General features: G+C 42.4%; 1 protein-coding gene across 2 annotated transcripts in view; it reads right to left on the bottom strand.

Moving 5' to 3' along the window:
• The window catches only part of ADGRE3 (adhesion G protein-coupled receptor E3), a 62,134-nt gene that overhangs the window by 30,964 nt on the left and 15,523 nt on the right, over positions 1 to 15,647 (bottom strand). For both annotated transcript variants that reach the window (XM_070374808.1, XM_070374807.1), the window contains 2 exons: positions 12,378 to 12,415; positions 3,761 to 3,938 (listed from right to left, as the gene is read on the bottom strand). In XM_070374808.1, the coding sequence (XP_070230909.1) occupies positions 3,761 to 3,938; positions 12,378 to 12,415 (216 nt within the window). The remainder of the gene's footprint in view (positions 1 to 3,760; positions 3,939 to 12,377; positions 12,416 to 15,647) is intronic.

The raw sequence follows: 15,647 nt of genomic DNA, 5'->3' as shown, positions 1-15,647 counted from the left end.
TGACTCCTGGCTTGGCCAAAAACCAAACCAAACCAAACCAAAAAATCAATTAGGAATTGGCCAAATCAGAAAATATAAGAATTACTTGTAATGTGGTTTAATTTTAAATAAAAGTGTCCAGATTCTGGTTTTCTGAGAAGTTTAGGCACTGGATTTTATCTTATTAAAGACTATAAAAAATGATTATTTTTATGAAGTATTTTATCATGAAAGTTGGTAAAATGAAATGATTAGTTAGGCACACACAAATACATTAGCATCTCTGAGCTGAATACTAATAAAAAGCACAGTAAACAGCATTTCTGGAGGCCAAAATAGTGATATGTATCAAAAGTTCATAGAATGCTTTCTTCCTTTTGATCTAACAATTCCTCTTCTATGAATTTATCCTAAGAAAACATTTAACGAATAGATACAGATAAAACTTTAATGGTCTTTGTCACAGGGTTGTTTTGTAACTACCCACATTTCTCAGAATAGGGAAATAAATTATCGTGTAAATAAATTATATGTACAAGGCAACTATATAAACCTTTGAAGACAATAACATAGCTGATGATATATATGACGTACATGAAAGATGTTAGTCACGTAATGAGTGAGAAAGCAATTTGGCATGCATATATAAGTGTAACATACATAACAAATATGTGTTTCTTCATCAGACATGTACCTACATGGGTATGGGATTGGAGCACTGAATTGTGGGCAGATTTTGCTGGACTCAGTTTAGTTTTGTGTATGTGTTTTTTCCTAATTAAAAATTTAATACTTGGCTTTGCTATGGCATTTTATTTTTTATTTTCAAAAACAAAAAGTAAATATATTTAAGGTGTCCAATATGAAGACTTGACACATGTGTGCATGTGTGTGTGTGCTCAGTTGCTCAGTTGTGTCTGACACACATATACATAGTTAAATGATTACTGCAGTCAAGCTAACTGACATATCTGCAGCACACGGATATATAATGACTATATATGACAGGTATAATAAAATTTTTTGGGGGGGATGGCTATGCCACGTGGCTTGTGAGATCTTAGTTCCCCAACCAGGAACTGAACCCAGACCCAAGGCAGTGAAAGTGCTGAGCATCAACCACTGGACAGCTAGGGGATTCCTTAATAAAATTATTTCTGTTTTAGAAAGAATTCAGCACGTTTGTTTCACTGTTGCCAGAGCTCTGCTAGCAAAAGTGAAAGTCACTCAGTCATGTCCAACTATTTGTGACCCCACAGCCTATAGTTCCCCAGGGTCCTCTGTCCATGGAATTCTCCACGCAAGAATGCTGAAATGGGTTGCCATTCCCTTCTCCATGGGGTCTTCTGGACCTAGGAATTGAACCTGAGTCTCGGGCAGATTCTTTACTATCTGAATCACCAGAGAGTTGAGCAGCAAATTGAGGCCATGAGTCCAAATGACCATGACCCGAAGAGGTCTTTAAATAAAAGTTTGCTTTCAGTTCCTTAAAAAAAAGTATTTCTATTTAAAAAATATGTAGTAAGATGTTCCTTCTGGGGTGGTTTAAGTCACATCACCGTGACATGTGCTGTTAGGTTCCGTGAGCACTGAATCATTTAAAAAAAAAGAAAAAAATAAAACTACCTTTAAGCCAGAATCCTAGACTCAGGATTAGAAACCATTGACAATTTTTGTTTATTCATGTATTTATTTGGGCTTTCCAGGTGGCACTGGTGGTAAAGAACCCACCTGCCATGAGAGATGTGGATTTGATCCCTGGGTTGGGAAATTCCCCTGGAGGAGGGCATGGCAACCCACTCCAGTATTCTTGCCTGGAGAATCCCATGGACAGAGAAGCCTGGAGGGCTACAGTCCATAGGGTGACAAAGAGTCAGACATGACTGAAGTGACTTAGCATGCAGGTATTTATTTAATTCTAAATATTATCACAACAAACTGTGGAAAACTCTCCAAGAGTTGGGAATACCAGACCACCTGACCTGCCCCCTGAGAAACCTGTATGCAGGTCAAGAAGCAACAGTTAGAACTGGACATGGAACAACTGACTGGTTCCAAATTGGGAAAGGAGTATGACAAGGCTGTATATTGTCACCCTGCTTATATAACTTTTATGCAGAGTACCTCATGAGAAATGCTGGGCTGGGTGAAGCACAAACTGGAATCATGATTGCCAGGAGAAATATCAATAACCTCAGATATGCAGATGACACCACCCTTATGTCAGAAAGTGAAGAGGAACTAAAGAGCCTCTTGATGAAAGTGAAAGAGGAGAGTGAAAACACTGGCTTAAAACTCAGCATTCAAAAAACTAAGATCATGGCATCCAGTCCCATCAGTTCAGTTCAGTTCAGTTGCTCAATTGTGTCTGACTCTTTGCGACCCCATGGATTGCAGCATGCCAGTTCCATCCCCTCATGGTAAATAGATGGGGAAACAATAGAAACAGTGACAGACTAATTTTCTTGGGCTCCAAAATCACTGCAGATGGTGACTTCACCCATGAAATTAGAAGACGCTTGCTCCTTGGAAGAAAAGCTATGACAAATCTAGACAGCATATTAAAAAGCAGAGACATTATTTTGCCAACAAAGGTCCACCTAGTCAAAGCTATGGCTTTTCCAGTAGTCATGTATAGATGTGAGTGTGGACCTTAAAGAAAGTTGATTGCCGAAGAACTGATGCTTTTGAACTGTGGTGTTGGAGAAGACTCTCGAGAGTCCCTTAGACTGCAAGAAGATCAAACCAATAAGTCCTAAAGGAAATCAATCCTGAATATTCATTGGAAGGACTGATGCTGAAGCTGAAGCTCAAATATTTTGGTCACCTGATTAAAAAAGCTGACTCATAAGAAAAGACCCAGAGACTGGGAAAGATTTGAAGGCAGGAGGAGAAGGGGATGACAGAGGATGAGATGGTTCAATGGATTTCATTACTGACTCAATGGACATGAGTTTGAGCAAGCTCTGGGAGATGGTGAAGGACAGGGAAGCCTGGCATGCTGCTGTCCATGGGGTTGCAAAGAGTGGGACATGACTGAGTGACTGAACAACAACAAAACGTCATTTTTATTAAAAAAAATTTTTGGTCACACCAGGAGGCTTGTGGAATATTATTAGTTCCTGGACACGATCAGACCTCAGCAGTGAAAATGCCAAGTCGTAACCACTGGACCACTAGGGAATTCCCCCATTGGCAATTTTTAAAAATAGCTCTATGCAGGTGTAATTGAGGTACAGCAAATCTCACATATTAAAGTGTACAACTGGATGGGTTTCATCGCGTGTGTACCTCTGTAAAACCACCATCACAGTCAAGGTAGACAACATTTCTGTCACCACCAACAATTTATCCAGATTTTCTTACATCCCTTTTCCATCCCTTCACTGACTCTACCCTGTGTCACTAGAAATTAGTTTGCATTTTCTAGAATTTTATATAAATGGATGTGTTCATGTGCGTTCAGTCATTTCGGTCATGTCCGACTCTTGGTGATCCTAAGGACTGTAGTCCCCCAGGCTCCTCTATCCATGGGGATTCTCCAGGCAAGAATATTGGAGTGGGTTGCCATGCCCGCCTCCAGGGGGTCTTCTCGACTCAGGGATTGAACCCACGTCTCTTATGTCTCCTGCATTGGCAGGCGGGTTCTTTACCACTAGTGCCACCTGGGAAGCCCTATAAATGGGACAAACACAGTCCTTATTTACTTCTCTCATTGCTTCACGTGGACCCCAGTTAGTAACCACCCCACTGTGTGTCTCAGGTTTTACTGTCTTCTTACCCACGGTGCTGTATTGGACTTTCTGGATTTTCTGGTCTGGGGCTTTCAAGGCAGTTTTTAGAACATCTGATTCCACTTTCTGGAGAAAGGCTGTGACCGTGGATGTGAAGTTTCTCTCCACTCCCAATATAGTCTTACCGGTGAGATGAGATTCGATATCCTCAACAACCCGTTGCATCTTTGAAGAGAGAAAGAATTAAGAAAAAATCCAATCAATAGGTCCCACATCCCAAGGGTCAGAAGAAAACCCAAGAAAGAAGGCGGTGGGGTCAGACGACTGGTTCAAATACTGACTCGACCTCTCACTGGCTGAGCAACCTTGGGAAAGTCACTCAGTCACTCTGTGCTTCAGGTTCTCCATTTAGGATGAGGATGGTACTAAGACCCCACAAAGTTTGGGGGAAGATTAAATGAATGAAGAGACATTTTATTTTTAGAACAGTGTTAGCCTGGTAAACACCACAGAAACGTTAGTCGCTCAGTTGTGTCTGACTCTTTGCGACCCATGAACTGTAGCCCACAAGGATCCTCTGTCCATGGGATTCTCCAAGCAAGAATACTGGAGTGGGTTGCCATTTCCTTCTTCAGGGGATCTTCCTGACCCAGGGATTGAACCTGGGTCTCTTGCATTGCAGGCAGATTCTTTACCACTGAGCCACCAGGGAAGCTCAAACATCATATAAGTGTTAGTTACTGTGAGCATCTTTTACCAACAGGAAAGTAGTAAGATTTCTAGAAATAGACCAGTGGTTCTCAGCTGGGGGCAATTTTCGTTCCCCAGATGGGAAGACATTTGGATTGTCACCACTGTGGATTGCTATTTCTACTGATAATTAGGCCAGATATGTTACTCAACATCGTATAATGCATGTGACAGCCCCCACAGCAGAGAATGACACAGTCTCAAATGTCAATAGGGCCAAAGTTGAGAAATCATTTAGTAGTATCATAGCTCAGAAGGAACTCTAACTGGCCTTTTTGTATCAAGAAATGTATGTTTTTTTAAAAGCTATATTAAACTCATTTTATCTATCTATCCATCTTACCGATTTACTAAAGTATAGTTGATTTACAATACTATGTTAGTTTCAGCCATACAATATAGTGGTTCTATGAAAAATAGCAAAAAAGATGGGCCAGTGGCTGAAGAAGACTGAAGGGTCAAGGTGAAGTTTTAAAACTGTTGTTATAGAAAACAAATTCTTGGTTACCATAGAGAGAAAGGGCAAGGAGGGATTAATTAGAAATATGGGATTAACAGATGCACATTACTATATATAAAATAGGTAAACAACAGAGACCTACGGTATAGCACAGGAATGTATATTCCCATATCTTGTAATAAATTATAATGGAAAAATCTGAAAAAGCTTATACATAACTGAATCACTTTGCCGTACACCTGAAACAGTAAAATAACTGTACGTCAAATTGCGAGAGTATCACTGACATATATACACTACCCGTGTAAAATAGATGGCTAGTGGGAAGCTGCTGTGTAGCACAGGGAGCTCAGCTTGGTGCCCCGTGATGACCTAGAGGGGTTGAATGGGGGCGGTATGAGGGAAGAAGCAGTAAGAGGGAGGGGGTATACGTATACTCATAGCTGATTCACGCTGTTGTACAGCAGAAACTAACACAACATTGTAAAGCAATTACACTCTAATTAAAAAAAACTATGCTTCAATAAAAATTGTAGTATATGTGATTTGAAAAATTATTATTTTGATCTCTACATGCTTTTACTCAAAGTATAGTCCTCAGACAAGCAGTATCAGCATCACATGGAGCTTATTAGGAATTTAGACTCTTAGGTCCCGGTCCACATATTCTGAATCCAAACTTGCACTTTAACAAGCTTCTAAGGGATTTGTGGTATGTTAAAGTACTAGGGTGGAGAAGGCAATGGCACCCACTCCAGTACTCTTGCCTGGAAAATCCCATGGATGGAGGAGCCTGGAGGGCTGCAGTCCATGGGGTCGCTAGGAGTCGGACATGACCGAGCGACTTCACTTTCAATTTTCCCTTTCATGCATTAGAGAAGGAAATGGCAACCCACTCCAGTGTTCTTGCCTTGAGAATCCCAGGGATGGGGGAGCCTGGTGGGCTGCCATCTATGGGGTCGCACAGAGTCGGACATGACTGAAGCGACTTAGCAGCAGCAGCAGCAAAGTACTAGGGGGCTTTCCTGGTAGCTCAGGTGGTAAAGAATCTGCCTGCAATGCAGGAGACCCCAATTTGATTCCTGGGTGGGGAAGATCCCCTTGAGAAGATTGACTACCCTTTCCTGTATTCATAGGCTTCCCTAGTGGTTCAGACGGTAAACAATCTGCCTGTAATGTGGGAGACCTGGGTTTGATCCCTGGGTTGGGAAGATCCCCTGGAGGAGGGCATGGCAACCCACTCCAGTATTCTTGCCTGGAGAATCCCCATGGACTGAGGAGCCTGGCAGGCTACAGTCCATGGGGTTGCAAAGAGTCAGACACGACTGAATGACTAAGCACAGCACACAAAGTACTAGACAGTAAGTCCCATTGGGATAGGAGTTTTGTCTTCACGGCTATTTCCTAGCACCTAGAACAGTCCTTGATGAATAGTGCTATGTGGCTTCAGTCGTTTCTGACTCTTTGCGACTCTATGGACTACAGTCCACCAGGCTCCTCTGTCCGTGGGATTCTCCAGGCAAGAATATTACAGTGGGTTGCCATGCCCTCCTCCAGGGGATTTTCCTGACCCAGGGATTGAACCAGCATCTCCTGTCTCTCCTGCATTGCAGGCGGATTCTTTACCACTGTGCCACCTGGGAAGCCCCTTTGGTGAATAGCAGGGGCTCAGTAAGTGTTCATGGGTTAAATGGATGTTTTTAATAGGAAAATATCATGCTAAAGAGTTATAAGCAGAGTAATATGCAAAGAAGGATTGGAGGGACTTTCAGAATCAGGTTCAAATAAGCCTTTTTAATGGTCTACTCTTTCAGTCTAACCAGTGTTAGTGGAAATTCTGAGCTGAGTTTTCTAGTGAAAGGGCAGCCCCCTCCTCAGCCACACCTGATGTAAAACGCCTCTCTCTCTTCTAAATGGCAGCAGAAGTCTTCTTGGTTTAAACTCATTTGTACAGAGTAGGTGCCAGAGTATTGGGTCGTCAGAATTGCTGTTTTAGTGTCTGATCTAACGTGATGACTTTGTACCTGTCTTTCTTTGGCAATGCATTTTGTTTTTTTGAAGTGAAATTCAAGTAAAATAAAATACATCCTTTTTTTAAAGTAGTTTTTTTTTTTTTGGCCACATAGGATGTGGGATCTTAGTTCTCCAACCAGGGATCAAACCCACACCCCCTGCAGTTGGAAGCATGGAGTCCTAACCACAGGGAAGTTCCTCATCCTTTTAAAGTATACAAGTCAGTAATAATTTAGAATGTCCATAATGTTGTATAACATTTCCATCATTTCCAAATAAAACCCATTAAACAGTTACTTCCCATTCTCCACTCCCCCAGCCTCTGGAAAGCACAAATCTGCTTTCTGTTTCCCTGGATTTGCCTATTTTGGACATTTTATGTAAGTGGAATCATATACAGTGTAATTTTTTGTGTCTGACGTCTTTCACTGAGCATAATGTTTTTGAGGTTCATCCATATTGTATTGGGAATCAGAACTTCATTTCTTATGGCTGAATAATATTCCACTGTATAGGTATGCCACATTTTATTCATCCTGTCATCAATTAGTGGACATTTGGGCTGTTTCTGTCTTTTGGCTATTGTGAATAGGACTGCCAAGAGCATAGTTGTACAAGTATATATTTGGGTCCCTGTTCTCTCTCTCTTTTTTTAAAAATTTATTTTACTGAAGTAGAGTTGATTTACAGTGTTGTATTGATTTCTGCTGTACAGCAAAGTGATTCAGTTTTATATACACATTTTCATATTTTTTTCATCATCACAGGATATTGAATGTAACTTCCTGTGCTATAAGTAGGACCTTGTTGTTTATCTAGTCTACATATAATAGTTCACATCTGCTAATCCCAAACTCCCAGTCTAATCCTCCCTGACCCCTGACCCCTTGGCAATTACAAGTCTGTTCTCTACGTCTGTGAGCCTGTTTCTGTTTTGTAACTAAGTTCACTTGTGTCATATTTTAGATTTCACATACACAACATCATATGGCACGTGTCTTTCACTTTCTGACTTACTTCACTTAGTATGATAATCTCGAGCTTCATCCATGTTGCTGCAAATGACATTATTTCAACATTTTTTATGCCTGAATAATATCTCATTGGGCTTCCCAGGTGGTGCTAGTGGTAAAGAACCTGCTTACTAATGCAGGAGACATAAAAAATGAGGGTTCAGTCCCTGGGTTGGGAAGATCCCCTGGAGGAAGGCATGGCAACCAATTCCAGTATTCTTGCCTGGAGAATCCCATGGACAGAGGAGCCTGGCAGGCTACAATCCACTGAGTCACACAGAGTCAGACACAACTAAAGTGACTTAGTAATAGTCCATCATATACATGTACCACATCTTCTTTATCTATTTATCTGTCAATGGACATTTAGGTTGTTACCATGTCTTGGCTATTGTGAAGAGTTCTGCTATGAATATAGGGATGCATGTATCTTTTTGAATTCTACTTTTGTCCAGGTATATGTTTGGGTCCCTGCTTTCAATTCACTTGGGTTTATTCCTAGAAGTAGAATTGTAGAAAGTGAAAGAAAGTGAAGTCGCTCAGTCGTGTCCGACTCTATGCGACCCCATGGACTGTAGCCCACCAGGTTCCTCCGTCCATGGGATTTTTCAGGTAAGACTACTGGAGTGGGCTGCCGTTTCCTTCTCCAGGGGATCTTCATAACCCAGGGATGGAACCCGGGTCTCCTGTATTGCAGATAGACGCTTTACCGTCTGAGCCACCAGGGAAGCTCAGATAATTGTAGAGTCACCTGATAATTTTATGTTTAATTTTTTGAGAACCCTGACAGTGACTTTTATAACGAAATAAATATTCCTTTTGATAACACGATTATTTGTTCATTACTGCAATGAACAGATGTTGAACTCCCAAGGCTTGCTTGGTCTGATTCCCCTCCTCAAGAAGCTCCCTGTCTAGCGAGTGACAGCACACCACTTAAATGTCATCAGTCTGGAGGAGATAACAATAGATAACATAGAGGGAGGAGGGAGGAGGGTTCAGGATGGGGAACACATGTATACCTGTGGCGGATTCATTTTGATATTTGGCAAAACTAATACAATTATGTAAAGTTTAAAAATAAAATAAAATTAAAAATAAATAAAGAAAGAAAAAAAAAAAAAAAAAAAACAATAGATAACATGGATGGAATGTGTACTCTGGAATCAGCACTGTGCTGAATACTATACATGTATTATCTCATTTAACCTGCTCATTATCCAAGGGTGCCATCACCACCCTCATCTTAAAGATGAGTAAATTGTTCTTAAAAAGTGTGATGGTTAATTTTATGTGTCAGCTAGACTGAGTCATGGGTTACCTAGATGTTTGGCCAAGCGTCATTCTGGGTCTGACATAAAATTAACATCTGAATGGATGGAGGAAGTAAAGCGGCTTGCCCTTCCTGATGAGGTTGGGGCTTATCCAGTCAGTTTGGGGGTCTGATTAGAACAAGAAGTCTGAGTAAGGGGGAATTTCCTCCTGCCTGACTGCCTGTGCCAGCCTTGAGCTGGGAGACTGCTTTTTAGCTTTATTTAAAAAAAATTATTTATTTTAATTGGACATTGTTTTTAAATTTTATTGGAGTGTGATTGCTTTACAATGTTGTTAGTTGCTGCTGTGCAATGAAGTGAATCAGCTATTTCTAACGTATATCCTTTCCCTTTTGAACCTCCCTCTGCCCACCCAACCTACCTGTAGGGTATCACAGAGCACCAAGCTGAGCTCCCTGTGCTGTACAGCAACTTCCCACTAGCTATCTATTTTACACATGGTAGTATATTTATGTCAAACCTAATCTCCCAATTCATCCCACCCACCCCTTACCCCACTATGTCTGAACATCTGTTCTCTACATTTATGTCTCTATTCCTGCCCTGCAAATAGATTCATCGGTATCATTTTTTTTTTAAGATTCCACATATAATACATGAATATTTGTTTTGCTCTTTCTGACTTACTTCACTCTGTATGACTCTTTAAGTCCATCTGCATCTCTACAAACGACCCAATTTTGGGACATTCTTGTTTTCCTTCAAACTCACACTGAAACATCAGCTCTTCCTGGGTTGGTCTCAGATCTCTGGATTCAAATTGGAACTATATCGTCAACTGTTCTGGGTCTCCAGCCTGGTGACTGCAGATTTTGGGACCTGTCAGCCAATTCTTTATAACAGCTCTCTTTATAGCTTATCTCCTATTGGTTCTGTTTCTCTGGAGAACCCTAATGCTGTGAGGTCATCATCTTGCCCAAGTCACTTGCCACTGCGGTATTAGGATTTGAAATTCCTACCATAAGAGCATAGTCTGGTGGGGACTTCCCTGGTGGTCCAGTGGCTAAGACTCTGCTCACCCAGTGCAGGGGGTCTGGGTTTGATCCTTGATTAGGGAACTAGATCGCACACGCTGCAACCAAGAGTTCTCTCAACTAAGACTTCACACACCACCACTAAAGATCCCAGCGGCCGCAACTAAGACCCGGTGTGTGTGTGCTCAGCTGCTCAGTTGTGTCTGACCCTTTGTGACCCCATGAACTGGCCCATTAGCCTCCTCTGTCCATGGAATTTTCCAGGCAAGAATACTGGAGTGGGTTGCCATTTCTTGCCAGTGCAGCCAAATAAATAAATAAATAAGAACATATTGGGGGAATATTAACTCAGATGGAGGGAGTGATGGAGGCCATCCAGAAGGAGGTGACACCTGAACTGGGTCTTGAGTAAAGAAGAGTGGAAGGAGGCAGCCAGGTGAGGAACTGGAAAGAGGAGTTTTAGGTAGAGAGAATGGTGTGTATCTGAGACGTGGAGCTTGGGAGGGCAAGGCATGAAGAGTCCCTTGGGAGTAGAGAAGGGTGAAGTTGGGGAGTGGCGAGAGGGAGGGATGAGCTCATTCTGTTAGACAATAGATCCTAAGAGACATGTATCATTCTCTTTGCTAAAGTTCAGAGTCAATTTACGGACACTAATGATTACTACCTATAATCATTTTCTTGGTCTCTCTTAATTATCCTACAATATCCATTTTCCCTTCCTGTGCTTTTTTTTTTTTTTTTGCTGCACTAGGTCTTCATTGCTGACCTGGATTTTCTCTAGTTGTAGCAAGTGGGGGGCTACACTCTAGTTTCAGTGTGCGGGCTTCTCATTGGGGGTCACTTCTCTTGCTGCTGAGAACGGGCTCTAAGGCATGCAAGCTTAGTTGTCCCACAGCATGTGGAATCTCCCCAGACCAGGGATAGAAGCCATGTTTCCTACATTGGCAGGTAGACTCTTAACCACTGGACCACCAGGGAAGTTCTATCCTCCTATTTTTAATAATTGAATAAATTTCTCAAATTTTATCTGGGCTGTGCCACCCAATCATAGATAGTATTGTCCCAGCTTCCTTTGCAGCTAGATTTTACTGTGATATATGCAACTTCTGGATTGTCACCGTGAGACATGTTTCCAAAGAAGTTCTCCTGACCTTATTAGCACTTTGTATAGTGACTAGATGAGGAGAGAGGCCCTCTCTCCACTCTCCCCCTTCACCTTGTACAACAGATAGCTTGCCCTGGATTCCCCCTCCCTTCTACCCACCAGTATGAATACAGCATGCAGCAACCCAGCTTTGACTATGCAGTTGAGGACAAGACGCCAGGGGATGCTGGAGCAGCAGTATGGAAAGAACGTGGGTACCCGAATGACCTTATGGAGCAGAATTCCTTCACCAGCCTGGATTGCTCACCTCTGGACTAATAACTCAGACAGTAATAAACATCCATATTTTTAAAGCCATTGGATATTTGGGTCTCTTTGTTGCAGCAGCTCAGCGAATCCTAATACAGTCTTACTTAGTCTCTTTCTTGGTCTGGGATAGATCCTGTCTTCAGGGGGTAGTACACACACACACACACACACACACACACACACACCCACAATCATACACACACCCCCATATATACATACACACTGTATTGATCTATCATTTATCTCTATAGTGAGATATATAGTGATAAACATAATGATATATATATATATCACAGTTATACAATACATATTATATATCAAAATATAATAGTTTAATACCTGGTGGCTCAGACGGTAAATTGTCTGCCTGCAATGCGGGAGACCCGGGTTTGATCCCTGGGTCGTGAAGATCCTCTGGAGAAGGAAATGGCAACCCACTCCAGTATTCTTGCCTGGAAAATCTCATGGATGGAGCCTGGTAGGCTACAGTCCATGGGGTCGCAAAGAGTAGGACACGACTGAGCGACTTCACTTCACTTCACTTCACTTCACAATATTTGTCATAATCATATCAAGTATTTTATATTATCAAGCATATGATATATGACATATAGCACACATATATAGTATTCACCTCCATTTGCTAGCTTTGAGATTTATAAATATTTGTTACCTGTCTAGGTTCCAGGACTCAGCTTCCACTCACCTCTTTTGTGCTGTTGGTTGTCTTTGAGGGGGTGATTTCTGAAAAAGACATAAAGAGAAGTTATTGTTGGAACCAAGAATGAAAGTGTGGAGAAGTCGGCAGGTAAGGTGGGTAACTTTGCATCTAGAAGGTCTGAAATCATACACTTCATGTTCTCTGATGAGTTCATTTGCTCTTTAGGGGCATCAGAGTCCAAATTCCTTGTTGTCATGGAGAGCAGTGTTTATCGACTTAGGGTGGTTTTGCCTCCTGGGGACATTGGCAATGGCTGGAGACATTTCTGGAGGTCACTCATGGCCTTGAGTGGGGATGCTACTGGGATCTAGTGGGTGGATGCTGCTCAATGCCTTTAATGCAGAGGACAGCTTCTGACCACAAATAATTTTGGGACCCCAAGTGTCAATATTGCTGGGATAGAGATACCATGGCATAGAAGAAGCAGAAAATTGTAAGCTCCAAGCTCTTTCATTCAGATCTGGCTCTGGCTGGGCATTATAACTGAAATGGCTGAGCAAACAGAAGACTAGATACTTTAGGTTTTAAAATTCAGTCTGGCTGGGAATTATAACTGAGACAGGAATGTCAGTTTATAACCATCAGCTGTTTTTTAAAATAAGTATTTATTTATGTATTTGGCTGCACTAGATCTTAGTTGTGGCATGCAGAATCTTCGAAATCCCTTGCAGCATGTGGGATCTTTTTAGTTGCAGCATGAGAACTTGTGGTTGTTGCACGTGGGATCTTAGTTCTCCAACCAGGGATTGAACCCATGTCCCCTGCATTGGCAGGAAGATTCTTAACCACTGGACTACCACGGAAGTCCACCTGGAAAGTATTCTTAACCATTCTGCTCTATTGTCTCTTGAAGATGTGGCTGCATCTGGCAGAAAAATGCACCATGCACAAAAATCACAGCTACCACTTGCTGAATGCCTCCTCATATGCATCATTTCATTTAATCCTTGAAATAATACCATGAGTCAGATTCTGTTATTTAAGCAGATGAGGAAATAGGCACAGGTTGTTAAGGAAATGTCTGTAGTCATGAGGGGGTAAGCAGTAGAGCCCAGATTTAAATCCATACTTGTCTAAGTGCAAGGCTCATTGTGGTGGCTGTTTTTTAGTTGCTAAGTTGTGTCCGACTCTTTGTGGTTCCATGGACTATAGTCCGCCAGGTTCCTCAGTCCATGGAATTCTCCAGGCAAGAATATGGAGTGCGTTGCCATTTCCTTCTCCAGGGGATCTTCCCGACCCAGGGATCAAATCTGCATTTCTTTCATTGCAGGTGGATTTTTAATGCTGAGGCAAGGGGGAAGCAAAGCTTGTACCACTTCACATGTGCAGAGACTGCACGCACAAGAATCGGAAGGAGGTGTAAGCAAGTTCAGTCATTCACAGGCACCCTTGATGAAGACGGCCTGTGGCCCCTTCGCTACCTAAGAACCCTGATGTGGAATAGCCAAGCCTCTGTAATTCAGTGCTGGTCTCTGGAAAAGTCATCTCTGTACCTGTGGGGGCCTTTGTACCACCGTTCCTTTCCAGTTTGATCTTGGAATCATGTTTTAATCTTTTTAAAGGGAGTTTGGGTCTTAGGTTCCTGAATAGTCCTGCTCCCCTTTTTAAAGAATTAATTAATTTATTTATTAGTGTTTGTCTGCGCCGGGTCTTTGTTGTTGCACGGGGGCTTTCTCTAGTCACGGCAGAGCGCAGTCTTCTCGTGGTGCTTCTCTTGTTGCGGAGCACAGGCTCTAGGGCGAGTGGGCTTCGGCAGTTGTAGCTTGCTTCCCTTTGGCATAATTGTTCCTTTTTGTTCTGAGACTCAGTTTTGTGGAAGGATCGTGGGGTCCCGGACCCTCCCATTGGAAGGAATCTCAGAACTGACCTGGTATGAATCCTATTGGTATAAAGATGACCTGATAATTCTGATATGAGATTTCCTGATATCAAAGCTGAAGGCTTGTGCTTCTCATGACCCCGAGCTCCTTAGGGGATCTTGTGGGGTGAGTGGGATACAATGACCCTGGTTAGTCTTCCACTAAGCTCCTTCTACTGTGGAGTCTGCAACCTCATGGCTTTAATGCTGGATGGGCAGGAGCACAAGTTACTTAAATCTTGGGTGCTTCGGTTTCTTTATCTGTAATAACAGTGCTTACCTCATGCAATTATTGTAAATGGAATAAAGAATGTAAAGTACTTAGTGCAGTACCTGGTACATGTGTGTTTGTGCTCAGTTGTGTCTGACCCTTTGTGACCCCATGGACTGTAGCCCGTCAGGCTCTTCCGTTCTGGCACATCGTACAGTTGAAATAAATATTGTCTATCAGTATTATTTGGAGAAGGCAATGGCACCCGACTACAGTACTCGTGCTTGGAGAATCCCACGGACGGAGGAGCCTGGTAGGCTGCAGTCCATGGGGTCGCTAAGAGTTGGACACGACTGAGCAACTTCACTTTCACCTTTCACTTTCATGCCTCAGAGAAGAAAATGGCAACCCACTCCACTGTTCTTGTCTGGAGAATCCCAGGGACGGGGGAGCCTGGTAGGCTGCCGTCTATGGGGTCGCACAGAGTCGGACATGACTGAAGTGACTTAGCAGCAGCATCAGTATTATTGCTTGGTGGATCAGTGGTAAAGAATCTGCCTGCAATGCAGGAGGCACAAGAGAGGCGGGTTCAATCCCTGGGTCAGAAAGATCCCCTGGAGTAGGAAATGGCAACTCACTCCAGTATTATTGGCTAGAAAATTCCAGGTACAGAGGAGCATGGTGGGCCATAGTCTATGGGGTTGCAAAGAGTCAGACACGCCTAAGCACCCATGTACCAGTGTATATATATATACACGTCAATCAGCATTATTGTTTCTCCATGAATCAGTTTCCTAGCATTCAGATTTAGAGACTCTCTCTCTTACGACTTCAACTGTAGCCGGTACCTCATGGATACTCTGCCAAGTCCTGTATTTCTTATGTATAGACTTTCTCTACCTATATGATTTCTATGACAGTTACCATGCTTATCCAAGATCACAGATCCAAGGGTGGGCATATGATTCAAACTGTGTCAATTTTTACATTTCCAAAGAATATGCAATTATATTTAAGAGAGAGAATCAGTTACCATTTTTTTGATGGTTGGATCAGTAGCAATGGTAAGGTTTGGATCTGTTGGTGGCCATATTTCCTATCCTGTGGACTAGGAAGCAGAGAAACCAGTTTGCAAGGGGAAGAGAAGAAGCGGATTCAGAGTATGAGAGACGGGGGTGCCATGACA

This window comes from Bos mutus, chromosome 7 (genome assembly GCF_027580195.1).
Source record: "Bos mutus isolate GX-2022 chromosome 7, NWIPB_WYAK_1.1, whole genome shotgun sequence".
NCBI lineage: Eukaryota > Metazoa > Chordata > Mammalia > Artiodactyla > Bovidae > Bos > Bos mutus.
This window is presented reverse-complemented; position numbering and strand designations above follow the sequence as displayed.